At 48.5% G+C, this 26484-nt stretch overlaps 9 protein-coding genes across 9 annotated transcripts; 6 read left to right on the forward strand and 3 right to left on the reverse strand.

Moving 5' to 3' along the window:
* Window positions 1–468: 468 nt before the first annotated feature.
* On the reverse strand, window positions 469–2759 carry PC9H_003073 (uncharacterized protein; the record flags this gene model as incomplete). The annotated part of the gene is made up of 8 exons (XM_036772670.1): window positions 469–696; window positions 752–877; window positions 932–1057; window positions 1189–1635; window positions 1693–1909; window positions 1962–2056; window positions 2119–2484; window positions 2538–2759. The coding sequence occupies 8 exons, from the start codon at window positions 2757–2759 to the stop codon at window positions 469–471; spliced, it is 1827 nt and encodes a 608-aa protein (XP_036634143.1).
* A 178-nt stretch (window positions 2760–2937) lies between these two features.
* PC9H_003074 (uncharacterized protein) lies at window positions 2938–6218 on the forward strand (the record flags this gene model as incomplete). Its single annotated transcript, XM_036772671.1, has 9 exons — window positions 2938–3109; window positions 3170–3687; window positions 3750–3951; window positions 4006–4234; window positions 4292–4424; window positions 4480–4655; window positions 4709–4805; window positions 4870–5494; window positions 5551–6218. The coding sequence occupies 9 exons, from the start codon at window positions 2938–2940 to the stop codon at window positions 6216–6218; spliced, it is 2820 nt and encodes a 939-aa protein (XP_036634144.1).
* A 2216-nt stretch (window positions 6219–8434) lies between these two features.
* Window positions 8435–9942, reverse strand: PC9H_003075 (uncharacterized protein; the record flags this gene model as incomplete). Its single annotated transcript, XM_036772672.1, has 8 exons — window positions 8435–8592; window positions 8644–8691; window positions 8742–9162; window positions 9211–9295; window positions 9346–9473; window positions 9527–9640; window positions 9693–9789; window positions 9851–9942. 8 exons carry the CDS (start codon window positions 9940–9942, stop codon window positions 8435–8437), a joined length of 1143 nt encoding a protein of 380 aa, XP_036634145.1.
* A 2310-nt stretch (window positions 9943–12252) lies between these two features.
* On the reverse strand, window positions 12253–12702 carry PC9H_003076 (uncharacterized protein; the record flags this gene model as incomplete). Its single annotated transcript, XM_036772673.1, has 2 exons — window positions 12253–12445; window positions 12497–12702. 2 exons carry the CDS (start codon window positions 12700–12702, stop codon window positions 12253–12255), a joined length of 399 nt encoding a protein of 132 aa, XP_036634146.1.
* A 448-nt stretch (window positions 12703–13150) lies between these two features.
* On the forward strand, window positions 13151–15683 carry PC9H_003077 (uncharacterized protein; the record flags this gene model as incomplete). The annotated part of the gene is made up of 7 exons (XM_036772674.1): window positions 13151–13339; window positions 13388–13481; window positions 13540–13989; window positions 14038–14312; window positions 14363–14847; window positions 14900–15290; window positions 15345–15683. The coding sequence occupies 7 exons, from the start codon at window positions 13151–13153 to the stop codon at window positions 15681–15683; spliced, it is 2223 nt and encodes a 740-aa protein (XP_036634147.1).
* A 301-nt stretch (window positions 15684–15984) lies between these two features.
* On the forward strand, window positions 15985–17512 carry GAL10 (UDP-glucose-4-epimerase; the record flags this gene model as incomplete). The annotated part of the gene is made up of 8 exons (XM_036772675.1): window positions 15985–16011; window positions 16074–16107; window positions 16163–16422; window positions 16473–16722; window positions 16782–16824; window positions 16875–17018; window positions 17090–17320; window positions 17368–17512. The coding sequence occupies 8 exons, from the start codon at window positions 15985–15987 to the stop codon at window positions 17510–17512; spliced, it is 1134 nt and encodes a 377-aa protein (XP_036634148.1).
* An 813-nt stretch (window positions 17513–18325) lies between these two features.
* PC9H_003079 (uncharacterized protein) lies at window positions 18326–23026 on the forward strand (the record flags this gene model as incomplete). Its single annotated transcript, XM_036772676.1, has 19 exons — window positions 18326–18344; window positions 18403–18568; window positions 18619–18663; window positions 18715–18855; window positions 18909–18975; window positions 19032–19129; window positions 19180–19212; window positions 19267–19329; window positions 19382–19496; window positions 19558–19791; window positions 19840–19885; window positions 19947–20011; window positions 20064–20279; window positions 20334–20347; window positions 20400–20571; window positions 21160–21204; window positions 21261–21733; window positions 21796–22147; window positions 22196–23026. 19 exons carry the CDS (start codon window positions 18326–18328, stop codon window positions 23024–23026), a joined length of 3195 nt encoding a protein of 1064 aa, XP_036634149.1.
* Window positions 23027–23501: 475 nt separating this feature from the next.
* Window positions 23502–25512, forward strand: PC9H_003080 (uncharacterized protein; the record flags this gene model as incomplete). The annotated part of the gene is made up of 7 exons (XM_036772677.1): window positions 23502–23577; window positions 23636–23649; window positions 23705–23878; window positions 23927–23988; window positions 24041–24728; window positions 24790–24885; window positions 24946–25512. The coding sequence occupies 7 exons, from the start codon at window positions 23502–23504 to the stop codon at window positions 25510–25512; spliced, it is 1677 nt and encodes a 558-aa protein (XP_036634150.1).
* Window positions 25513–25708: 196 nt separating this feature from the next.
* Window positions 25709–26273, forward strand: PC9H_003081 (uncharacterized protein; the record flags this gene model as incomplete). The annotated part of the gene is made up of 2 exons (XM_036772678.1): window positions 25709–25942; window positions 26007–26273. The coding sequence occupies 2 exons, from the start codon at window positions 25709–25711 to the stop codon at window positions 26271–26273; spliced, it is 501 nt and encodes a 166-aa protein (XP_036634151.1).
* Window positions 26274–26484: the final 211 nt, after the last annotated feature.

Genomic DNA, 26484 nt, shown 5'->3' on the forward strand with positions numbered 1-26484 from the left:
TATTGCCTTCTGGCGATCAATCTAAAAGGGGTCAGTCATTAGACAACACTGCTCATGGAGGCACATGCCTCAAGATACGTCAAAAGTATATCGTTCCACCCGGCAGACAGTTTCGCTAGCATGTGCAGTTCCGGGTTGTTGGAATACTCATTAACTACGTTATAAAGCACTTCAAAAATGGTGGAAACAATGATCTCGCAAATATGTGAACTGACCTTGAGCATCAGGGAAATTACATCATACTTTTTTCGCCTTGCTCAACCTTGTACAAGCTTGAGCAAGCGGGAAAAGGCCGAAATCATGTAAGTCAGCAAGGAACCTAGCTAAGTTATAAAAGTAGTGAGAAACGGGTAATTAGGAAGTAAAAATAAGTGTGAAAAGTGCGAAAAAGCTAGATAAAGTGATTAAAGTACGCAAGGCAGTAGAGGTATGGTTGACTTGAGCGAAGGAATAAGCAAACTCTATTATCTAAGGAGACATTGGCAACATTGCACGGCCTTCATCAAGCATTGACATTTCAACATCTTCTTCAACATCGGAGGTGTCGCAATACGGGGCCAAAACTCTATCCCACCATTCATCCGACTTCGAATCGAAGTTTTTATTGTATTGTTTGACCCAGAGGCCGCATGTCTTCTCGTTAAAGTCAGTGCCCACGTATTGGCCCGTTTTATGGGAGCGAACGGCCTTCTCAAACTAGATGTTGAAACGAGATATCAGTGATGAGAAATATAAAGAAAGAAGGGCATACCGATGTGAGTAGCAACACAAATAGGCCACGAGGGGGACCGAAGTCAAGTGCCGCTGTGTCACGATCTCGGAGGAAACGGCGGCCCAACTCAATCATGGCGGGGGATCGTAAAAACCCAGAAGGTGGCTGCAATGAGAACAACATTAACTATTGCTCTCGCGATAGTCCAGTAGAGCATACCTCGTAATTGGGATCCTTTGGATTCCATGAACCATCCCTCGGAACTGGTTTTTCGTAGAAGATTGGGCTCCCATATGTTTTGCAGAAGTACGAGACCCATGCAATGATGCTATCAGGTCCCCACTGCTGAAGGCTAAAAAAATGGGTCAGATAGCTCAAGACACTATTATAGATCCTTCCCCGCTTCTCAGTAACGCGTTGACAACCCTAGATGATTGTAGTATATCAAGAATGGGTATAATGAGAGAGAGACATACTATAAGGTAGAGAGTGTCATCTGGTTCAAGTTCATAATGAACATCTGGCCATATCGTCTTGAACGCGGTGCGTGACAGTTCAAGGAATGCGGGTGAACCCTTCATAAAGTCGTCAAATGGTTTGGATGAGGCATATAGCCCACTATAGATGGTTGAAAAGTAGCGCTCTCGGAAGAATGAGATAATCGACGGCAGTGCAGAGACCAACAAGGTTCCCTTGGGCATTGCGAAAATGCTGTCAGCGCCAGTACCCGCCGTCTCCTTTTTTGCTGCACGATCTGATGTCACCGATGCCGATGCATGCTTGATACCTGTTCTACTAGTATGTGTTCTCGGTTGAGGGTTGGCAGTCACCTTGTGCTGCGAAGCTGGCTTGACAACGTTCCGGGTATTTGGTTTGCGTTCCGTTGGAGGGTCCATTGTGACATTCATAGGCACCGAGACAAGCTGAATGGCATGTAGATTGTTGTTAATATTGCTGGCAGTGTAATATAAAATACTTACTGTGTTGGTTCTTTGCAGATTACGCTGCGATGCTTTGGCAATCGTGGCATTGGCAGCATTTCGATTGAACTTCAATGGAGACGGTGGAAAATCAGGCCTCGTTGAGTCGGCCGCTTCATCATCAATTGCAGTAACAACTCGATTGGGTGACACTTGTGGTAAATTATTTCCCAAGTTGGCCAACCAGGCTGCATTCAGGCCGGATGCAACCGGTTGACTGCACCGAACAATGTGAGTGTGGGCCTTCACTTTTCGTCGTCTTCACTCACGCTACTTTGCCAGTCCCTCTCTTCTTTGCACTTGGCTTCCGTGCTGCAACTTGCGCTCGAATGGCAGGTTTCTTGACATTTGTGGGGATTCTTGTCTATAATCAAGAGAATCAGCGACTTGTAAGTACAAAAATTTGATTCCTAAGTTAGGCCTGACCTTAGCATTGGTAGATTCATCGTCTTCAGGTGACGAATCCGAGTCGTCGCTAAACACCATCTCTGTCAAACCAGCAAACTCGCCTCCATCACTCTCAATTTGGGCAGGGCGAACCATATCCGATATGCGGCGAACACGGTGGGCGCGCTCAGCTGTCTGAGTGAAGGACTCATCCACCTCCATCGCCACAAGTTCATCCTGTGCTGCTTCAGCTTTCTCTTTCTGAAGTTGTCGTTGATTAGCCTTCTCAAGCTTCTGGGCTCGCTTTACTGCTGCCTTCTCAGCCTTTGCCTGCTTTCCTGTTGGATCTATATTCCGGCCTGCACGCTGAGGCCGTGGGCTGCGCCGAACTGCATCTACTCTTGGCTATAGTCTCTAACGTGAGTACAACTTCAGTCGCTGATAGTCACCTTGCTTACCATCCTTGCAATAGCAGCTATCGGTGGCTCATCTGCAATGGCCTCACCCTCTATCGGTACTTCAGCAGTATTCTTCGACCTCCCGCGTCTTTTGGAGGCAGGTGGTGGCACTGCGGCTATTCTAGGCTCTTCAGCAGCCTTTCTCTTGCTAGCACGCACCATTGTAATGTTGGTAGGTGCAGCAACAGGTTCTTTGAGGGTTGTGGGCTTTTTTGGAGGCATGCGAGTAGTTGAAGAAGAAGAACAGACAGCCAATTTATTGGTGTGATCGGCTGAGGTTGATATTGTCAGGGAAGGTCCGACCGATATATTGCTTTCTCCCGCTCATCGCATATTATTTGCTCATATTTTCATTCTATTTTACTCGCTCAATTACTGTGTCAGTCAGTTTGCTGCGACCATGGTCTCTGTTCTCAATTGCCCTATTTCTGCCTGTACGCGCACCTTCTCAAACCAAGCCGGGCTCACGCAGCACGTTAATGCTTACCACCATCAACATCCTGACTCAGAGCCTGACTCAAGTGACGGCGATGAAGAGTCCACGCAAACATGGTCGCATCCCTTCCTCACAGGTACGTACAGTCTTATACACCGACAGATTCTCTGTTCATTAACGACAGTATGGTTCACAGCACAGCCATGTGATGAGCTTGGGAATTACCTCCCTCCGCACACTCCGCCTCCACCGTTTGAACCTTTGGACGCAACACCATCAAATCCATGGAACCCATTCCCTGACCGCCTTGCTTTTCAATGGGCAGACTTCTATTTCAGTGATTTACAAGCCTCGGAGCGTCGCATCAACAAAGGGCTTGAACTATGGGCTGCAGAGGTGGAGAAATCAAATTCGGAATCTCCGTGGAAGAACGCAGATGATCTATTTTCTACCATTGATGCTATCCAGGAAGGTGCCAACCCATGGGTTTCAGTTCCTTTCCATTATCACGGCACTTTGCCGCCGAACCCACCAAAGTGGATGACAGACACATACGAACTGTGCATGCGCAACATCCTTTCTGTCCTCTGTGAGCAAATCTCATGTACAAGCTTCAATGGACATTATGATTATGTTCCATATCGACAATTCAATTGCTCTGGTGATCGGGTGTGGACAAATTTGATGTCTGGTGAATGGGCGGCAAAACAAGCCGTACGTTATCTTCATTCTCTTCAGTTGTTGCACAAAACTCAACCAATATGGTGATATATCAGGATATAATCTCGCGTGATGACTCTACGCACGGTGCAATGTTTGTTGGTGTTGTAGCTGGCAGTGACAAGACTGTCGCATCCGTTGCAACTGGACATCAAGAGTTTCACCCTGTTTACATTGGACCAGGAAACATCGATAACTCAGCACGTCGTGCGCACGGAAATGGAATGCTACCCTGTGCAATCCTTCCCATCCCCAAAGGTGAATAATCCCATATATTTGACTTGATTTTGCAGCTGAAACCGGCCTTGATAGCTAGTCAAAAAGAGCGGAAAACCATTGTATATCAACGTTTTTGTCGCCAACTTTACCATTCATGTTTGGCATTCCTTTACGGACCATTGAAACAGTCCATGACTGTCCCGGAAGTGATACGCTGCCCAGATGGCCATTACCGACGGGCCATTTTCTCAATCGGGCCGTATATCGCAGACTATCCCGAGCAAGTGTGGTTAGCTGGGATCGTCTCGACTTGGTGTCCTAAGTATACCGCCAGTTCCTTCTTACTAGCACAGAATTCATCTGATCATGATCATCATAGATGTGATGCACGCCCAGAGCATCTTGATGATAGCACCGCTCATCTACGAACTCATGAGAAGGCTGATGTGCTGTTGGAGCTTTTTGATCCCGGGATTGTATGGGATGAGTATGGTTTGCGTAGCGATGTTGTGGTGCGTGCCACAATCATGAGAATCAACCACATACCGATTTGAACATTGAGTCTAGCCGTTCACTCATGGATTTCCTCGTGCGGATATCCATGAGCTCATTACTCCAGATTTACTCCACCAACTAATCAAGGGAACTTTCAAAGACCACCTCGTCACCTGGGTCCAAGACTACATACTACAAACTCACACAAAGTCAATAGCATTGGCCATCATTCAGGATATTGACCGACGGTAAGCATTGAACCAATGCCATTAGAGGTCAAGGCTGAACCCCTGGATTGAAGAATATCAGCTGTACCACCATATCCTGGCCTGCGCCGCTTCCCCGATGGCAGAGATTTCAATCAATGGACGGGGGATGATTCGAAGGCATTGATGAAGGTGTGTGTACGATATCAAAGTTCATCTCCCCTCTAAATAGTGTCTTCGTATACCATGGTTATAGGTCTATCTTGCTGCCATTTGCGGGCATGTTCCTGCGGAAATGGTACGGTCAATCACTGCATTTGTGAATTGCTGTTACCTCGTTCGGCGTAACTCTATATCGACTAAGGACCTTCAACGCTTCCGCCTCCATCTTGCCGACTTTCATCACTACCGACAAATCTTTCTTGATAAGAATGTTCGTTCCGACCTATCATTACCACGGCAGCATGCACTCATGCACTACGCAGATGGCATTGAACTCTTTGGGTCCCCAAATGGGCTATGTACGTCGATAACCGAGTCGAAGCACATTCCTGCGATCAAACAACCTTGGCGTCGGTCAAACAGAAATAAACCCCTCAAGCAAATGCTTCAAACGATTGTTCGGTTAGATAAGATGTTCGCCCTACGGCAAGTATTCACGCAACGCCAAATGTTGGCAGGCTCCATCGTTGATCACACTGCAAGGGCCGTAGCCAACGACCACCCCCCAATTCTGCCGTTCCGAGGTTCTACTCTGGCGTTCGATTATGGGGAGGACGAGACAAGTGACAACGAGCAGCAAGAGAAGCCACTAGATATTGAATATGAGTCTGTTTCGGGACCACGCACAGATACACTGGTTTGGTTGGCGACAAGGCGACGTTCGTATTCATGTCTTTTTCACCATTTACGGTACTGACATACCCTTCTACCTCAGAATACGGCTACCCACAAATGTTAACTGCGCTCGCTGATCACATCAGCCTGCCTGATTTCCCTGACACCCTTCGCCAGTTTATACATACCCGCAACCATCCTCTAGCCGACCTATCACAGAATGGATCCACCGTAGACAACTTGTTCAATGGTCCGATTCATGTCTATCATTCGGCTACCATTCAATTCTACGCTCCAAGCGAGCTATGTGGGGAGGGTGGGATGCATCGGGAAATGATTCGTTCCAACCCCCGCCTTAGCGGCTCACCACGCTACGACACCGTTTTCGTCTCAGCAGGCAGGGAGGACGGTGACACAATGAATGGCCTGCTTGTGGCCAGAGTTCGGCTTCTGTTCTCGTACTTCGATGTGTACACGGAGAAGCAAGTACCGTGCGCGTTAGTTCATTGGTTCGTTCACCCAGACAACATGCAAACTCGTCACCCGGACACAGGAATGTGGGTTGTCAGTGCGGAGCATGAGGAAGACGGCTACCAACCTATGCAAGTTATCCACCTCGATACAATCCTTCGCGGGGCCCATTTGGTACCATGTTTTGGCAACGGCTTTCTCCCAGAGAGTTTCGACCACAGTGATGCCCTTGACGCATTTGATAACTACTTCGTTAATCAATTTATTGACTATCATGTACACGAACTTTTGACTTAGTGATCACTTGTAGCTACTTTTGCACACTTTTTTGCTTTTCTGCTTGCACTGGAACATGAACATGCAGCTTGCGGTACTTGGGGCTGTAGCCACTGCAATGCATGGCCTGTACGGGTCCTATTCATTCATAAATAGTACTTAGCAAAATAGATAGCCATTGTGTCAGATAGGAGATGGAGATAATGTCTGCACTAAAGAAGGAGATAACAGATGGAAACTTTAGGCCCAGTATAAGTTGTAAGCTGCAGTGTAGGCAATTGCAGAAAGAATAGTGGTAAGCATTAACATATAACAGACTTCAGGCCTGTGTTAAGAGCCACGCTTGCAGAGGGACTTGGGAATACGCAGACCTGCGGGTGTAAGGGGACACTCCTATTTCCTCTCCTTTTCTTCATCCCATGGACTCTTACCTACATTTCCTTTGTTCCCCTTTGTTCCTTTTCGCTTCCTTTCCTTTCCACTTCCTTTCCGCCCACTCCTTTCGCATCCGAGCCACGTCCGGTGACTCCAGAGTCTTCCCGCACTTCGGACTCGCTCGGACTCGCTTCGGACACTTCGGACACCTCGGACTCGCTTCGGACACTTCGGACTCGCTCGGACTCGTCTATACTCTTCGGGGCTCGTCCGGGTTACCTCTATCCTCTTTCCCCACTTCGTTACCCTTCACCCTTACTTCCCCAAGTTGCTGGCACGACTCCTGTGCATTTACCCTCCACTTCATTATCACATGTTTCCTTGTACCTTGTGATATTCGCTCGGACTTGTGGCTGGTGTACTGTACAGTTATCCTGCATTCCTCTCACGCTACTACAGTATATACTTCCCCTCCTAGCATGGAGAATCCTTATCCTGTTCTCTTTGGATTCTCCCTCTGCTAGGCTTGCACTGTGCGGCCATCTTGAGGCTGCCCTCACAGGTAACTCGGATGAGCCCCGAAGAGTATAGACGAGTCCGAGCGAGTCCGAAGTGTCCGAAGTGCGGGAAGACTCCGGAGTCACCGGACGCGGCTCGGATGCGAAAGGAGTGGGTGGAAAGGAAATGGAAAGGAAAGGGAGCGAAAAGGAACAAAGGGAATGTAGGTAAGAGTCCATGGGATGAAGGAAAGGAGAGAAAATAGGAGTGTCCCCTTACAGGATGCAAGGGAGAGGCCTCAGTAGAGAGGCAAGGATGTGAGTGCGGAAAGGAACTAATACTCGAACTGAGGTAGCTGTAGGTACAGTACAAGACTATATACTGAGGAACATGCAGTAGCCGCGTGTTCATGAGACAGTTAGTAGTCTGGTCATAATAAGTATGTACAGTGTGCTCAAATATGTATTTAGTCCATAATCCAAGAAGTCCGAGTAACTGCGAGTATACGCAGCCAGAGCCCATAGCCAGAGTGCACGCGAATATGCCCCTCGTATCCCCTAAGGGGCCTCCTGGATGCGCCTATAACATATACAGAGTATAGGAGATTCAAAAACATTACTCAAATTGCTGAGAACTCATATTCATATACTCTTTCTCCATTCAATAACAGTGGACTCTTGTAAATGTACAGTGCTGCTTTTTTGCCTCCAGCTACTCCAGGATCTAGATGCTATTCTACTATATAGTAAGACAGTGATTGATCTAATTACTTGAAATACCAATTCAAACATATTCCTGGGAATAACTACTACACTTGTCATGTAAAACTAGTTATCCACTCTACAGATGTGCATATCTCTGCTAGTTGGTTATGAATTATATATTATCAGACTTATCCACATGTACTGATCAACCATGTTCATTTGAAATTGCCATTGTTGACAATTTGTTGACTCTCTTGACACTCTATTACACTACTGATATTACAGAGTTAATATGATACATGTGAAATATCATATTTAATGCCAGAGTGTAAGTCTACAATATGAGCATAAATGAAACAGTGAGTATGACTGCTGAGCAGTGTTTTGAGGGGCTCCCCTGAGGCTCCCCCTGAATATTGATTAATATGGCAACTTACATGATCTCTGGTGCTAACTCTCATTTAGCTTTGGAAGCTCTCCCACGTGTACAAGTGAGGAAAGGCTGATTGAATTGAATTAACATTGAATACAAAATTAGATTAAATTAAATTAAAATTAAACAAGATCCCGAGATTCCAGATGACCGGCTACCGGCTACAGCAGTAGCCGTCCACTTAAGGAAGCGCCCAAAACCCCCACCCAAATAAAGAACGGTTCCTTTCATTTCATTACAGGACCCGTAACTTCCGCACTTTTGCCCTTGCACAGGCCCCGAAAAGTGAAAAAGGGCGCAAGTGAGGTGTAAATTCCCTGATGAGACGTGTGGGCCGGAGAGTTGCTGTTCATGAGCACGACAAAGAATCCCTGTGCAGCAAGTACTTCGCAGAGTGTAAGTTTAGCGGCCGCCGTGGTGGTATACTTATACGTACCATTTGGGTTCGACAACTTGAACCATTGCTCACTCCAAGCACCAGAGCCTCCACCGCTGTATTAGCCTGTGGAAGAAACGCGATCCCGTATTGCTCACCTTCATAATGAATCAGGACTACAGGCCGTTTGATCCCATCGTTCTTAATCCAACCCTTTGGCTTAAGTAGCCATCCATGGGCATTTTCCATCCCTGGGATCTCAAATGCCTCGCCCTCGGTCAAATTAGTGCGTTGAACAGTGTCATCGTTAAGATGCGAAACTTGTTCGACTACTTTTGCTCCTTGTGGATTGTGGATAATTATGACTTCGTTCGGGGAGGCATAAGATAGTCGAGTCGCTAGGATGTTGCCATTTGGAAGTGCTTGGATTCTGCTTAGCGAGGTAGTCTCGGTTATCAGGTTCGGGACAGGAGAGTCGAGGGGTCCGGAAAGGGGCGTTTGAGGGATGAGTAAGGAGTACACGGAGACTAGAATGTCGTTTGCAGAGATGAAATACAAAGTGTTGTCCACCTTCGAGAACTGTTGGGTGTTGTTATGGTTGATTCATTTTTATATCAGTGGGCTTACCACCAAGGATGCAGACGTGAGGTCCATGTCATCTATCAACGTAAATTCGATGTCTTGGACGATGTCGTATACGACGATCCTGGAGCTGGTGGCGGGGATGAGCGGCGTAGGCATACAATCAGGGCAACACTTTACTTTTCCTTGCCTTTGATCTCGACCCACGCTGCCTTCGTACCAGCATGGTTCAGCGTTGGGCTGACGACAACCCTAGCTGACGCTATACGGCGCGGTATCGTAGAGCCATCGATGGTGTTCACGTATATCTGAAGGTAAGATGAGATGAGCCGGAACACGGTTGAGTGGGAGAAGGCTCTACGTCTTGAGGGAATCGGCAAGTGCAATCAGGTATTTCAACTTCGGCTTCAGTCCTGTAGATAATACGAGTCCTTGAAACGTCGTAGTGACGTTCTGTACTGATATCGGGCAGTTGCTACGTAGCTGGTTTAATGCGAATTGACGGACCCAGAGAACGTGCGGCGTACTTCATGCGGAATCAATCGAGCATAGTCAGTGCCCAGAGACCATGCATCACTATCCGCCTTCAAAAGGCTCACCGACATCAGTGTCGGCATGTCGCCTCTATTGGTAGTTTTCAGCAAAGCTTGGTATTGGTATCAAGCCTGAGTTCGTAAACACATACGTTGCTCGGTCTTCCATTACCCTAGTAAGCATGGACGTATAGTCTGGCGGTGGGCCATCAAAATACACAGGGGCCTCTTCTGGTCGATACATAGTGAAATTGTCGTCCTCGGGTATCTGATCATAGAAAACAAGTCGCTGAGCCTGAGGGAGGTATCGAAAGTCTGACCCAGTAATGGTAGGTAGAGTTGCTACGAAGGACGAGTGAAGAACACGCAGATAACCAGCGTCGTCGTCGAGTGAGTCTTTCAGATTACGGGTCCTGTAATGAAATGAAAGGAACCGTTCTTTATTTGGGTGGGGGTTTTGGGCGCTTCCTTAAGTGGACGGCTACTGCTGTAGCCGGTAGCCGGTCATCTGGAATCTCGGGATCTTGTTTAATTTTAATTTAATTTAATCTAATTTTGTATTCAATGTTAATTCAATTCAATCAGCCTTTCCTCACTTGTACACGTGGGAGAGCTTCCAAAGCTAAATGAGAGTTAGCACCAGAGATCATGTAAGTTGCCATATTAATCAATATTCAGGGGGAGCCTCAGGGGAGCCCCTCAAAACACTGCTCAGCAGTCATACTCACTGTTTCATTTATGCTCATATTGTAGACTTACACTCTGGCATTAAATATGATATTTCACATGTATCATATTAACTCTGTAATATCAGTAGTGTAATAGAGTGTCAAGAGAGTCAACAAATTGTCAACAATGGCAATTTCAAATGAACATGGTTGATCAGTACATGTGGATAAGTCTGATAATATATAATTCATAACCAACTAGCAGAGATATGCACATCTGTAGAGTGGATAACTAGTTTTACATGACAAGTGTAGTAGTTATTCCCAGGAATATGTTTGAATTGGTATTTCAAGTAATTAGATCAATCACTGTCTTACTATATAGTAGAATAGCATCTAGATCCTGGAGTAGCTGGAGGCAAAAAAGCAGCACTGTACATTTACAAGAGTCCACTGTTATTGAATGGAGAAAGAGTATATGAATATGAGTTCTCAGCAATTTGAGTAATGTTTTTGAATCTCCTATACTCTGTATATGTTATAGGCGCATCCAGGAGGCCCCTTAGGGGATACGAGGGGCATATTCGCGTGCACTCTGGCTATGGGCTCTGGCTGCGTATACTCGCAGTTACTCGGACTTCTTGGATTATGGACTAAATACATATTTGAGCACACTGTACATACTTATTATGACCAGACTACTAACTGTCTCATGAACACGCGGCTACTGCATGTTCCTCAGTATATAGTCTTGTACTGTACCTACAGCTACCTCAGTTCGAGTATTAGTTCCTTTCCGCACTCACATCCTTGCCTCTCTACTGAGGCCTCTCCCTTGCATCCTGTAAGGGGACACTCCTATTTTCTCTCCTTTCCTTCATCCCATGGACTCTTACCTACATTCCCTTTGTTCCTTTTCGCTCCCTTTCCTTTCCATTTCCTTTCCACCCACTCCTTTCGCATCCGAGCCGCGTCCGGTGACTCCGGAGTCTTCCCGCACTTCGGACACTTCGGACTCGCTCGGACTCGTCTATACTCTTCGGGGCTCATCCGAGTTACCTGTGAGGGCAGCCTCAAGATGGCCGCACAGTGCAAGCCTAGCAGAGGGAGAATCCAAAGAGAACAGGATAAGGATTCTCCATGCTAGGAGGGGAAGTATATACTGTAGTAGCGTGAGAGGAATGCAGGATAACTGTACAGTACACCAGCCACAAGTCCGAGCGAATATCACAAGGTACAAGGAAACATGTGATAATGAAGTGGAGGGTAAATGCACAGGAGTCGTGCCAGCAACTTGGGGAAGTAAGGGTGAAGGGTAACGAAGTGGGGAAAGAGGATAGAGGTAACCCGGACGAGCCCCGAAGAGTATAGACGAGTCCGAGCGAGTCCGAAGTGTCCGAAGCGAGTCCGAGGTGTCCGAAGTGTCCGAAGCGAGTCCGAGCGAGTCCGAAGTGCGGGAAGACTCTGGAGTCACCGGACGTGGCTCGGATGCGAAAGGAGTGGGCGGAAAGGAAGTGGAAAGGAAAGGAAGCGAAAAGGAACAAAGGGGAACAAAGGAAATGTAGGTAAGAGTCCATGGGATGAAGAAAAGGAGAGGAAATAGGAGTGTCCCCTTACACCCGCAGGTCTGCGTATTCCCAAGTCCCTCTGCAAGCGTGGCTCTTAACACAGGCCTGAAGTCTGTTATATGTTAATGCTTACCACTATTCTTTCTGCAATTGCCTACACTGCAGCTTACAACTTATACTGGGCCTAAAGTTTCCATCTGTTATCTCCTTCTTTAGTGCAGACATTATCTCCATCTCCTATCTGACACAATGGCTATCTATTTTGCTAAGTACTATTTATGAATGAATAGGACCCGTACAGGCCATGCATTGCAGTGGCTACAGCCCCAAGTCAAGACTCAGCGCCTTCAAGTTGTACTTCTCATACGGATAGTCTTCCGTCTCGATATGGACGATGTGGGCAATGGTACGCGAGTCAAGCCAGAATACGGAATCTCTGTCGCTGAGCGTAAACTCATGAGTTTGCTGGACAGCCATTCCCAGTGACGAAAGTAGCATCGAATGCTGATACCTGCAATAGTACACGGTCAGACGCGTCTTTAGTGTCAAAGTTCGTGCCTACTCTGCTTCTGTTTCATTGTAGGTCTTAATGGGGAGCAAGAACATATCCCCTGTCGGATTGGCGATGCCCGCTCCTGTTTTTTTCATTGACACCATATCCATTGGCGAAAACACGTCGTCTCCACGCGTGAAGTTGAATTTTGGCGGCCTCTCCTTCGGGGGCCAGAACGGTAGCAATGAAGCCAGATGAAATAGTGGAAACTGCATGGTGGTGCAGAGTAGAGAGAGAGATAGATTTGGCACATGAGGCCTGGTCTCTCTCCGCTGAGGACTCCGTACATGACTCGAATGTACCTGGCCCTGATCATTGGCCTTTCATGATTCAACTCTTCAGCTAGGATATGATTCTCTACCTGTTTATCTTTATGACTCAACAATCTGGTTTAGGTCGATGCAAGTCGCGACGGCTACTCACTGAGAAACCATTAGTCGCCCCAAATCCGACGCGGAGAGAAGGGGGACGCGTGATGAAATCTCTTCCTAGTTCTATGGGACATAATTTCAAGGAATGTACGAAATTTGAAGCATTTCACTGCTACCTAGAACTTGTTGAGCGGGGTTCTTTTATGAGTGCGACTCCTATACTGCCGTACCACGTGCAGAAGAAAGATAGGAGACGGCACCATGTAGACTTCGTCCTTCATTCCTTTCTCTCATGAGTGTTTTCAAGTTTCAGGCAGACTTTGATGCGTTGATCAAATCTCTCGACTCTCAGCCCGCGACCCAGGAATCCTTAGATCGTCTTGTTGAAAAAGCTCTCCAAGACACGAAGGGAAAGGCTTCACTCGAGAACCGGAAGAGCATCTGGGAGTACCTGCTAAAGAATGAGATCCTTAATTTTGCAGTATGTGTTTCATTCTATCTCTCAGAACCTAGCATTCAGAGCGTGTAGTGCAAAGAAGGACAGGCATTGAAAGCGAAGGATCTCGTGTACTATGATAACTTGCGCCACAGACTTGACCTAGCTTTGACATTCACCGAGCACGGTTGGTTCGTTTCCTGGTTCTTTTCTGCGATTTGGGGATGCTGAACGCGCTGGCATAGATGCATGTGACCAAACCTTCCCTTTCGTTGTCCTTGCGGACGTGCTAGAGACTCAGACAATCGCGTCTTGTTCACATGTCTTCTCCTGGCTCGAGTCTCGCTCTCAGAGACTTACCGCGGGGATGGTTCCTCAGAAAGGGAAGGCGCTATATCTTCTACGTACTTTGAACGACCTGCTGCGCCGGCTTTCGAAGATGGGATCGAATACCATATTCTGTGGCCGAATCTTAACGTTTCTGAGCACGGTCTTTCCACTGGGCGAACGAAGTGGTGTTAACCTTCGAGGGGAGTACGGGCCTACATGGGAGGCTGTAGGGGAACCACAGAAACCGAAAGACCCAGACACAATGAAGGTCGACGAACCAGCAAGCAAAGCAGATGACTCGACGGACAAAATGGATGTGGATGAGAAGAAAACACAACCGTCTGACTCAACGGACAAAAAAGAAGGTGCGCTGCTTGTTCCTTACTTTGCGATCTCATATCGAACATTCTCAGAGTTCTACCACACGTTCTGGTCACTGCAGCTGTATTTCTCAAAGCCCCCGCTATTCGCGAATCCCGGTGTCTTCGATGACTTCAGAGACGGCGTCAATAAAGTACTGCCTGTGATCAAGGAGGCGACGGCGAAAGAACGCGCGATGATGGGCAGCAGGGCCAGTAATCAGAGCGCGAACAAGAGGAAACGGGAGTCGGAGCACGTCGAAGAAATTTCAACTAGCGATTACTTCTTTGCCAAGTTCCTCACTAGTCCGGAACTACTTGATCTTGAGGTTAGCTACTACCCTTTGTCAGACACTTCACTAGTTAATCTGCCTTCCAGATCGCCGATACGCATTTCCGGCGACAATTCCTATTCCAGTTACTGATCCTTCTCAACCATCTTCTAACGTTTACTAAGACCACCAAGGAGACATGGTCGACTCCTCGGAACCGGTCACTGCACATGGACTTTACACTCGGGGCGCCGGAAGCGCAGTGGGTGCAGGAAACGATCAACAAGGCGTTCGAGGAGCTTCGACAGACTGCGCCGAATGGACGGGCGTTCGCGGAGACCGTGGCGACTATTCTGGAGCGGGAGAAGAGCTGGGTCAAGTGGAAAAACGAGCTGTGCCAGCCGTTTGATAAGGAGCCGTGGTCCGTCGAGGTTGATGGCCGGCAAGTGGGTCTGGAGGAGGCCACACGGGAGCAAAGACAAAAGCTCAGAGAGGATCCGAAGGAATGGGAGTGGGCTCTAGGCTCGGAACCATTGACTGACATATGGGCAATGGGATACCGCGAACTGAGTGATCTAGCCTCGCCTTTCCAGTTGAGTGTACCACTGCTATTTTTACTCGTGATGCTAACGACGATAACACAGACCTGGCGATGTTAAGGACTTTGTGAAGAAAATCAAGCAGGAGGATACGAGGATAGAAATGCGGAAGAAATTCCTGGCTCGGACAGCTGAACGACGGAGTGCAATGCAAAAGGCTGCATCGCCAGCCCCTCCGCCAGTAATTACTGTAACTGAGAAGGAAGACAAGGCAGACGGACCTCCAGGCGCGCCATCGACTGGTTCTACGCTGCATCCATCATTACCAGCGAAACCTGGGAGCACTCCAGCTGCAACACCCACTACCACTTCCACCGCGCCTGCTCCTGCCGCGCCCACACCCTTGCCGGCCCCCGCCCCCGTTCAACCCTCGGTCCCCGCGCCAGTACAACCGGCACCGGTTATCGTGGACGAACAGATAGCCAAATACGAAGAAGTGCGTGTACATTGCTCGTCATTTGTTTGCCAGATAACTGATAGGCGTTTGTAGAACAAAACTCGTTGGGGATGGCTCGCTCTCCGCACGGCCCGGGATCAGCATCTGCAGCACTTCGGCAAAATCGGGGCGGGTGATATCGAGCTTCTTGCGCAGGAGATTGAGAAGGAGAAGGAAGAGCGGGAGAAAGCTGCTGTCAAGGATGAGGAGACGGCCGGCGCGACTGCGGGAACTGGTACGGAAGAAGTAACCGCTGGGAGCCCAATGGTAGGCACACAGACAACAGAGGAGGCTAAGCCTGCTCCAGAAGCCGTCTCGAAACCTCCACAAGAGCCTGAAACATCGAAGACAGCGAAAGATGCTGAAGGCGATGTGAAGATGAGTACACAATGAGCGACCCATACAGCACAGGTACAGGTACATAGTAGATTGATTCAGTTATGTTCTATTCAGATTTATTCTTCCGCACGAATGCCTCTGGGCGCGTTACGTCCAGCTTATCATAGTCTAGCGAGTACGTAGCAACACACCCATTGAATCGCGTGTTTCGTTTCACAGCCTTGACGCGTGATCGAAAATTCTTTCGCCCAAGTCCGAACCAAATATTTTGGGCTCATATATCAGAGTGCAAGGACATCTCCACTTTTCTTGATCACCCATCTGACTGAATATCGAGCCAATAGGACGTCTATCAATGGTTGAAGCGCCATCCCCACTCAAGGTATGTGCCATCTGAGGCGCAGATGCTCGCATAGGGGCTCCTGATGTTCACGATCCTGGCAGCGCGTGCTGGTCACCGGAGGCGCAGGTTACATTGGTGAGGCGTCTCGATCACCCTCAAAATCTGCGATAACAGACTGTTCATGCTGCAGGATCGCATGTCGTCTACGCACTACAGAATACCCGCCGATTCAAAGTCATCTCTATTGACAACCACCACAATTCATATCCCAAGTCCCTGCTCCGTGTATCGCAGCTCTCGAAGAGTGAGCTCCCCGAAGGCGCCTCGGCGCAGGATGTAGAAACAACGGAAATCGATGCGCACAAGTGCGATCTTACACAGCCTGAGCAGATTCGGCAGGTCTTCCAGAAGTACGGGAAGGCAGGCATTTGGGGAGTAATTCACATCGCGGTGCGTTCTGCAAGTTATCTTTTTCTGCATGCATGCTCATGTGTTTGCAGGCGTACAAGGCTGTGGGGGAATCCACTGAGATACCACTCACCTATTACGCCAACAATGTTGGCGCCACTGTATCGTTGCTGCAAGTCATGGCAGAGTTCGAGTGCACGCGGATAGTCTACTCGTCGTCTGCAACTGTATATGGAATCCCCCCGATTATTCCTATACCGGAAACCACACGTCTGCAAGCCGAGAGTCCCTATGGAAAGACGAAAGTCATGGCAGAGACGATCATACAGGACTTATGCCAAGGTATGCCACTTTCCCAATTGCCACCGTTTGTATGTGTGCTTGATGGAGATCTTTTTCAGCGGAACCAGAACGGTGGCGGGCCATCTCTCTGCGTTACTTCAAGTGGGAAAGCTCTTTGACCTACCAGCAATAATTCACTGACCGATATCTAGCCCTGCCGGCGCGCATCCCTCTGGCGTGATTGGTGAGGATCCACGAGGTCGCCCGGGCAATCTCTTGCCCTTGCTCGCACATATGGCCGTAGGACGTGTTAAAGAGGATAAATTGATGGTCTTCGGAAATGATTACCCAACACCGTAAGTGCTTCTTGCCACCCCTATGTCTGTGTTCAACTATTCAACCCACCTTCGATCTATCAATTATACAGGGATGGCACCTGTGTGCGGGATTATCTGCATGTCCTCGATCTCGCTTCCGGGCATCTGCTTGCGCTGGACGCACTTGCCCCGGGTTCTACCGTCTTCGATAATTGTCCCACTCCCGCGCGTGTCAAGGCGTTCAACCTGGGAAAAGGCAAAGGGATGAGTGTATACCAGATCGTCGAGGCAATGCGCAAAGCTACGGGATTCGATTACAAGACGGAAGTCATTGGCAGGCGGTACGTTTCTTCTTCAATGGCTTCTTCGTAAATTAACGGGTTTACAGCGCTGGCGATGTCCCCGACCTCACTGCCGACCCTGCTCTCGCTGAGAAAGAACTCGGGTTCAAAGCAGACAAAGATCTCGATACAATGTGTCGCGATCTCTGGAACTGGCAGTCGAAGAACCCGCAAGGGTACGGCGAAGATTGAACGGATATTTCACCTTAATATAGAAATACGGTAGTTGGGTATGTTTTTAATGTGAGTCGCAGTCATATATAGTGCTATTGGAATCTACACGGTTGCCACTTTGCGATGTTGCCGGGCACTTTATCTTGGTGCGTACTCCTGTGCTATTCGCCAGGAGTTTTGAAGAATCAGAGCCATTCAGTTCGGGGGCAATGGGTTAGTTGCCAGTTCCTTGGACTTGGAGGCCAATCCTGCAGCTGTCAAGTATGCTCGGGCGCAGTGGTGCTATCAGTGGTTTGGTTGATTTCTTTTGCCCCTCAGGAGTTGTCGTACGGCTCAACGCCTTTCGCGGGCCTCCGGTGCTGGTCTGATTGTGTTCATGTGAACGCAGCGTTCTCCACATGATCAAATGGTGAGTGATTCGTTGATGGCTTCTTCTTCCAGATCACAAAACATTCAAAGCAGCATAGTCGTAAATGTTGACTATAGGCCTAGTTTACTGGTTTTTCAGACAAATTATCAGCTGGACGCAACGTTGCGAACCTTCTGGGGAAAGTCCTTTGGCAAAGGAGGCCGACCCTTAAGACTGACTTCAGTCGACGACGATACGGTCCCAATGTGAGAAGTTCCTCCCAGGGGTATCTATAATGGATGAGTCCCCATTGATTGGTGGCGCGGTGAAGTCAAGTGGTCTCAAGGGCGTGCAGCCAAATGGACAAATGGGACTCAGAAGATCAATTGAGAAGTCGACCAACGTACGTATCTCCACTTTGTGGCCATACAAATACGTAGTCCCCGCACCCAGTCACTTTCTCTTCACATCTTTGAATCAGTATGGGTTTCGGTATTTTGGGTATGTGGTGCTCTTTATTTGTTTGATGTTCATTATACTCAATGTAGCGTTATACTAGACGACAAGCATCTTAAAGATGTCCCTGGAACCGCACTATTAACAGACCTCGAGGTTGTACATGGAAAACAAGTGCTTGTACACGACGCGAACTTGCTAAAGCGCGGGAGCGGGAGACATGCACATATTATCCTCGTCCCCCAACCATCAGACAACCCTAATGATCCGTAAGCCATTTACCTTTCCTCCACACCATCTTCTCAAGGTGTCATCTCAGCTTAAATTGGCCTTTGTGGAAGAAAGAAGCGTGCTTTTGGTCGCTGTGAGTATGGTTTACATCACTGAAGGAAAAATGGAACTCACAGTGTTGTAGAGCATTCGCGGCCTCACTCGATGGCGCATTGTCCCCTATGGTAGGGCCAGGATACGTGCTATTGTCTAATCAATTCGGCGTATCTGTGGACACTATTGCGTCAAGTTTCGGGTCGATCTTACTTGGTCTGGCGTGCTTCATGTGTGTTCATAAACTTTCTTTACGAGAAAATCTTGCTGACTCCAAGCCACCAGGCTCTTTCAAAACGTATTCGCTGTGAAGTTCGGGCATCGAATCGTTTACCTTGGTTCAGTATCTCTGGTAGGCATTTGCAATGGTACGCCCGATGGTATCAACTAACCCACACCCGTTTATAGATGTTCATCTCTTGCATCTGGTGTGCCGCGAGCCCAAACCTGTCTTCGATACGGGCGGCTCGTGTTTTTCAAGGGTTTGGAATGTCGGCTTTGCAAAGGTAAATACCATACGCGAAGTAAATCTTGCGTAACTGATCAACTTGTCCAGTCTCGTGGCTTCAACTATCGAACAAATTTACTTGTAAGCAAAGTTGCGCTCTCTAGACACGCCCTTTCGTTAGATTTTATCAACTAGTGTTCATGAACGTGGCGCTCGCTCTGTAATATGGTCGTTCTCAATTATGTCTGGGATTACATTGTAAGCCGCTCTATTGTCTTATATTACGCGATACTGACTCGTAGTCACGCAGAGGCCCACTTCTCTATAGTTATGTGATATCCAACTTGACCTGGCAAATGGGATTCTGGTTCGTGAGTATACCTTTGGGCCTCAACGTCTTGATGATCTTCTTCCTCGTACCGGAGGTGTGTTGGCCCACGGATCACTCCTTCAAATTATGCTCACGAAGTGGATTTACTACGTTAGACCACCATGAAAAGCTCTAGTTTATCCGGAAGCTCGCCCCCGCATCCATTATCTGAGAAGCAGAGTCTCGACAAAGATAGTGTATCAGAGCACGAACGTGTAGCCAGCATTGAACAGGTTCAACCGAGACCCGCGACTTATATATCACAACTAAGCTTGTGGCATGGCACCTTCACCGACGTCAATATCCTCAAGATATTCCTCCGGCCATTCCCTTTTCTGTTGTCACCCATCGTAGGCACCTACCAATACGCCCTTGGCCTACACTGAACTCTATCGTAGACATACTTCATCTTTCTCGTCCATGGCCTACAAACAGTCTGGCTTAGTGCGTCTGTTCAGCCGTGGTGGCTTCCTTATACTGACAAATGTTAACCAATTCCCTTCAGGTCTCATGCCGATTTGTTCGTCGACCATATTTACCATCGAGTATGGGTTCAACGCCTCTGAAATTGTACGTTCCTCTCGTTTATGCTCCCCGTCCCTTTCTTACTGTGAAATACAAGGGCTTGACGAACCTTGGTGGGATTGTGGGCATTGTTCTGGCCTTGCTCGTCACCGGTCCTCTCACAGACTGGGGCACTGTATGGTTATCGAAACGCAACCAGGGGATCTACGAGCCTGAATTCCGAATATTCTTCATATCGACCATGTTATTCGGAGTATTCGGATACGCAGGATGGGCTGTTGGCACTACACATAATATGCCCTGGATCGGAGCAGTGAGTGTCGTCGTCCCATCACCATTAATATCTCTTCTCAATCTGGTCCTCAAGGTTGCTTGTATAATGTCCGCACGCCTTGTCGCTCTTACTGCTGCTCATTACTTACTCCGTCCTTAGGGTAGTAAACTTTAGCATGGTCGTTTCTGGAGCAGCGGCGGTCACTTATCTCCTTGACACCCACGGACATGAAGCTCTCCACGTTCTGGCGTTGACTAACTTCTCCAAGAACATTGTTCTCTACGGGTTTACCTTCTTCGCCAATGGGATGATCGAACGTAGGGGTGTCAAAGTATCCCTTCTTATTCTCGCTGGTTGTCAAGCATTTTGTTGGGCGGTGTCTATTCCGATGTATCTATACGGGAAGAGAGCAAGATCTTTCGTGAGTCATATGACGCTTTTTGCAATGTCATTATAGAGGTAATTGTACCCTCAGATTGCGCGCAATCCCCGTCTTTTCAAGTCGAAGTAAAGGTCTGTAGAGGTTTCGTAGCCCCTGTCAGAGAAGCGCTGAAAACACATTCTTCTGTATTAGGGAATTCTTGTTGGTCCAGAAATGGATGTTGCTTCCTTACGTCCACTAGATAACGAGCGGTTATACTTTGTACTTGCTAACGGTGCCGTGGATACATTGTTTAAACTTGACCTACCTTGTCTTGCATCACAGCGAGCTCCCTATTCAAATGCCTCCCCTCCCCTCCAATTGTGACCATCGCTCAACACCCCAATCACCTTCGTAATGCCATTGATGGCTGACTCGTTCTTACCTCAACGAAAATCCTCCGCATCTTTTCTCACCAACTTCGCGTTGATGAGACTCGGCCCTTCTCGCGCACCGTCCCCAGTTCTTTCATTGCCGTTTGACATTTTTCTTGATCAGATTTTTCTCTACCTCCATGTCGAAGATATTATGTGTTTACGACGAGTGAGTGCCGTACCAGACCTCAGTCATGAGACAATACTAATTGCACCGGTTCGTAGGTCAACAAAATGTTCTTTCTTCTGACGCACGAGCCGATTATATGGAAACGATTTTTGCAGGCCATGACGCTCCCTCTTCCCCCGCTCCGGCCATACTATCGATATTCTCTTCGAAGCAACGATTTCGAAATCGAACAAATGGTTACTCGGGCCATCTCCCTAGACGACAACTGGCGCAATCACCATACCGTGGCTCGGAGGCATAAAGTGATACTGACAGACAAGTTCATTGTTGAGATGAAGCTTCTCCCTGGGGGGAAATACTTGGTTGTGTCGGAAACGGACGAGGAGGGGTACAGGTACAGCATTTCTGTCTGGTTGCTCGATGATGCACATGGGCCGCGAGTTCTTGCGCGCACGGATATGGACGTCAAAGTGTTCAATCTCCAGGCGAAATACACGAAATATCAAGGCCAGAATGGGATCATGGTCTCATTTGTCAGGCGCAAGTTTAGTCGAAAGACATTCCCTTGGTTCGTTTGAATGTTGTGAAGCCTTGTCTCCTTCGGCTTACCACTTTCTTGAACATACATAGGTTAAACCCCTCTCAATTCGCTCCAAACGCTGATATCGATTCGCCCGTGCCGTTCGACTACGAGATAGCCTGCTTCTGCATTACGCTGGATCAGCTTGAGGCCATGTCTGATGCTGACATCGTGCCCGGGTCACAGAAATATTACGATCGCCTCAGAGTCCTAGATCCACCCTTCCGAACCTTGGCTTTCCTGGGTTCCTCCCAGCGCATGGAGCACGTATCGCTCTTCGAATTGAACGAAGAACCGTACATCATCTTCGTCCAACAGCCCAGTCGCATCGTCCTGAAAAACTTGAGCACAGGCGTGCGATCTACACTTCAATGTAACCCAGCTCACGACCATCCTGATAAAGTAAGACATCTAGTCCCTATTCGAATCACTATCTAATGCACCATGCAGGAACACAGTATCAGTGCTATCAAAGCTTTGCCCGGTCAGAAGGATATCTTCGTCATCCGCACGATACACATGGGATCCTCCGCACCCCCTCTAGTCCTGATACAACTCTTCGATATGCCCATAGCAGGGGAGAAGTTCCGGAATAATCCTCGCGAAGAAGCCGCCATCGACGACAAGTACCTCTCCGACTTTGTCATATCTGATTGCAATACTCCATCGCTTGGCCCCGACCATCCGAAGCTTCGCACAATGAGTGGTCCTCCTCCTCCCATATCAGTATTTGCTCGGGCTGCAGATCCGAATGGCGTAATGCACTTCAAAATGTGGCCGGAACACATCCAGGTACCTCCCTTCGCCGGTCGACCTCCTAGAACTACCTACCGCTATGCTATCAGGCTATTCCAAAACCAATCACTTCAACTCACCGGCTCGAACAAGGCTCACGTACTTCCAGGTACAGACCGCGCTATTATATACCATGTCCCAGAAGACGACCGATCGGACACACCTCCGTTGGTGAACCTCCGGAAGTACATTGATCCAGGATACCCGCATCCTGATCTGCCTGCACCAGATCCCGATGAGGACGTGGGCGTTCTTCGTACCACACGCCGCCGGGTTCCGCATAGGGTCTTCTCTACCTTGAAGATGCCGTCGATCTGGTCGAAGGCACTGGGCAAGGGACTTGCCGCGATCGCTTGGGATGAGGGCATCGGAAGGGTTTGCATGACCGGGCATCACGATAGACTCATTAGAGTTTTGGATTTTGCAGACGTGCCCCAATCACAACACCTTTTTGCTGAATGGAGAAGGGAACAGGGATATCCTTGAGCAAGGTTCATCGTCTGCATTTCTTGGTTGTGCACATGCTACTCGCTTTGAATACTATCTTTCTCATTGTTTTTACTCGCATATCGATTGTACTTCTACACACTACATTATACCTAGAACTTTCTTCTTGACTTACACAACTGTATCTTTGTGCATATCTATACATATCCATAAATCTTGTTAAATTCTGTCTATGCTTAGGAGTACTCCTGGCTCCTAACGGCAAACGCCGACCCAGATCCCCTTACAGTAACCGCAATAACTTGAACCAAATCACTCCTCGATACGCGACAACCCACAGCCTTATCAAGCAGCTCACCTGAGGCTCACCAATCGTGCGTCTCCTGACGCCAGTGAGAGTTTTCGGCCCCAAGCCATCAAGGACGGAGCAAATGCTTTCTCCCGAGATGCTAAGAAGTGCCCACTGCCAGCGTATATGAACCATTCTTGATACAGAACCACCACCACGTCGCACATGCCTCGCAAAGACCTCCTCTGTGGATACCGCCACCCGTTCATGGATGCCACCCAATTCGCAACCGGAGTCGGAGGTGAGTTGTTGTGGAAGTAAGATAGTTGCTCAGAAGACCTAAATTCGAATTTGCGTAGATGAACCTAGGACAGTAAGTTGCGGTTGAACTGAAACATGCATCCAACTGAGTTAATTTGCCGCCATAGCTCACCGACCTTGCTATGTCGCAATTCTCGTACACTTTGCGAATGAAACCCGAATGGTACAATAAACATACAGATCCCGAAACAAGAAAGAAATGGGCTGCAGAGGCCGCAGACCAGTCGTGGAAGGTGCGGATCCCCGGTGGGTCTGTGGATATCAAACTCTCCATGAAGCAGGTCAGCATCGTTCTCATAACGATAATCTAAACCTACAACGCCAATTAGATCGGGTACGTCATGGACGAGCTAGCAGGATATGCTGCCCTTCGTGACGCCCGAAATTCCTGGTAAGTTGCTCAACACCGACTGTGACGCAGAAAATAACATACGGTAACATAGCCAGGTCTCTTGCTTCGAGCGAATATGGGAAACAGGCCACGTTATCGACGACGAAGCGTCGGCAAAACTTACGGAAGAAATTTCATTTCTTCGTCATCCTGGTAAATCAGGGCCAGTAAACTGGCTCCTTGACCCGTACCTCTGCCCGCTCATATATGGCCAAACGCAAGTATCGACGCCTGATGGCCCGACGCTTCTCACACCACCTCGCGGATCGTATTATACCCCAGATCACTACGCAGTTTCTTCGCATTTCTGTCTTTTGCCTTCCGCTGTATCGATATCACCGAAATCATACGCTGTCCAATTCTGTTCCTACATCAACAATCTTCATCCAACACACCACGCAAACCTGTATTCCTCGTTGTCGACTCTCCTTGCTCGCTTCATACCCTTATTCGAACACACCCTCACCGACTTGCATCGAAACAATCCTCTCACACAAAGAATCTCTGGATCATGCAAATACACCATTTGGGATGAGCCGGAACCGCCAGAACATTCTGATGACGAAGAAGGATGGGCGACTTACGAGCGCGAGATGCGGCAGTGGTCGCTTAACCGACCGCTTCAGTTGCCAGACGTGTCATCTGCAGGGTACCGTGGAGGCCTGGAGAATCGACGCCATACGGTTAGCTTAGGCGGCCGAGAAGTTAAAATAATACCTTCCATCAACGAAATCTCTCTCGTACGCGTCTTTATGACATGTGGCCTTAGAAATCGGTACAATCTGACGCGCCTTCTTCTAGGATCCGGAAACTCCATTTTATGCAGGCTCCCCATGGAAGGTTGAGGGTATGAGAAATGAGAGAATCACTGCCTGTGCTATCTACATTGCGTCCAAGGTTAGCACCGACTATTTGAAATGTCCAACCCCATTGCTCACCTGGTATCTATCTTCGTAGGAAAATATAACGCCTCCGTCCTTACAATTCAGAATGGCAATTACATACCCCGGAGGTTTTATGCTCGGCGACTCCGGCGCAACACTTCGCACCTGGGGACTCCGTGACGTCGATCCTTGTCACCAATATATCGGCTCCATTCCAAACCTCGAGGCCGGGTTCGGCGTAGTATTCCCTAATATCTACCAACATCAGCTCGCACCCTTTCGCCTTGCCGATCCCACAAAGCCAGGTCATTTGACTTGTGTCTCATTCTGGCTCGTCGATCCAGATATTTCGAGCAATGGGTTACTGAGCTCGGAAATTTGGCACCGTAAAGCTGTCCCTTCTACGGCAGATGTACCGCCGCAACAGAAAGAATGGGTTGCTGAGACTATGGACGAGGTTATAGATAGGCGGGTTCCTATGGAGGTTGTTGAACGCATTCTGGACAGTACGGAGGGGCTATTGGACGCTGTGGAGGCGAATCGAGTGAGGCAGGAAGTTTTGGACGAGCGGGAGGAGTTCAGGAAACTGAACGACATGAATTATTTCTGTGTACCATTTGATGTTTGGGGTACGTTCTAACGACGGGCGTGCTGTGATGCATTGATTGTGGTGTTAACCGTGAGAATGGCAGAAGAAGCGCCGATTAGATAAGATCTTGGGGTAGGAAGTTGAACTGCTCTCTCATACCATCCACCATCCACGACCATGGCAAGTGCTTTCTCCATCGCGAATGCACTCAAACTCATTGCTCGTCCAGTCTCAATGGGAAATTCGCATGTCCAACTCGAGGGGTGTCCCTTATTTCTTCAACGTCGAAACTAAGGCGTCAAGTTGGGACGCCCCGTCTGAGTTGACCCCAGACGAGATCAAGAATCTACCAGGCGTAGAATACTTGTCTCAAGCCAAAAGCCAGACGTCTGGCAGCGGAGGAGGAAAGCCTGGCCAGGTGCGAGCCAGTCACCTGCTGGTGAAGCATAGCGGTAGCCGACGCCCGTCAAGTTGGAAGGAGGTGCGTGCTTCTGATTCCCATATTTCCACCTTGCACGGACTTATTCGCCATCTCTCCATCACAGACGACTATTACGCGCTCGAAAGACGAGGCGATCGACATTCTCAAAGGCTACCAGTCCCAAATCAACGGTTCTGCTGATGTTTTCGCGAAATTGGCTGCAGAGCACTCCGACTGTTCATCGCACTCCGCCGGCGGGGATCTGGGGTGGTTTGGAAGGGGACAGATGCAAAAGCCTTTCGAAGATGCAGCGTATGGCCTTGAGGTTGGTCAAATCAGTGATATCATTAGCACTGATAGTGGCGTCCACCTCGTGATGAGAACCGGGTGAAAAGAAGTTGCATTGAAGAGACGAAAGGGGCACCACGCACTGTATGATTAATATATCGCTTTCTCCAGCCCCGCATTGGCGCTTGAGAACAACTCCCGTGGTCAATGCTAGTATCTAGAAGGGGTAGTCCCTTCAAGCCCGCTGCACGCGGCTGCCCTGCAAGGAAGGTTGAAGGGAGGTTCAACGGCAGTTTCTGCTCGTAAACCCTCCG

This window comes from Pleurotus ostreatus, assembly GCF_014466165.1.
Source record: "Pleurotus ostreatus strain PC9 chromosome Unknown scaffold_2, whole genome shotgun sequence".
NCBI classification, from domain to species: domain Eukaryota; kingdom Fungi; phylum Basidiomycota; class Agaricomycetes; order Agaricales; family Pleurotaceae; genus Pleurotus; species Pleurotus ostreatus.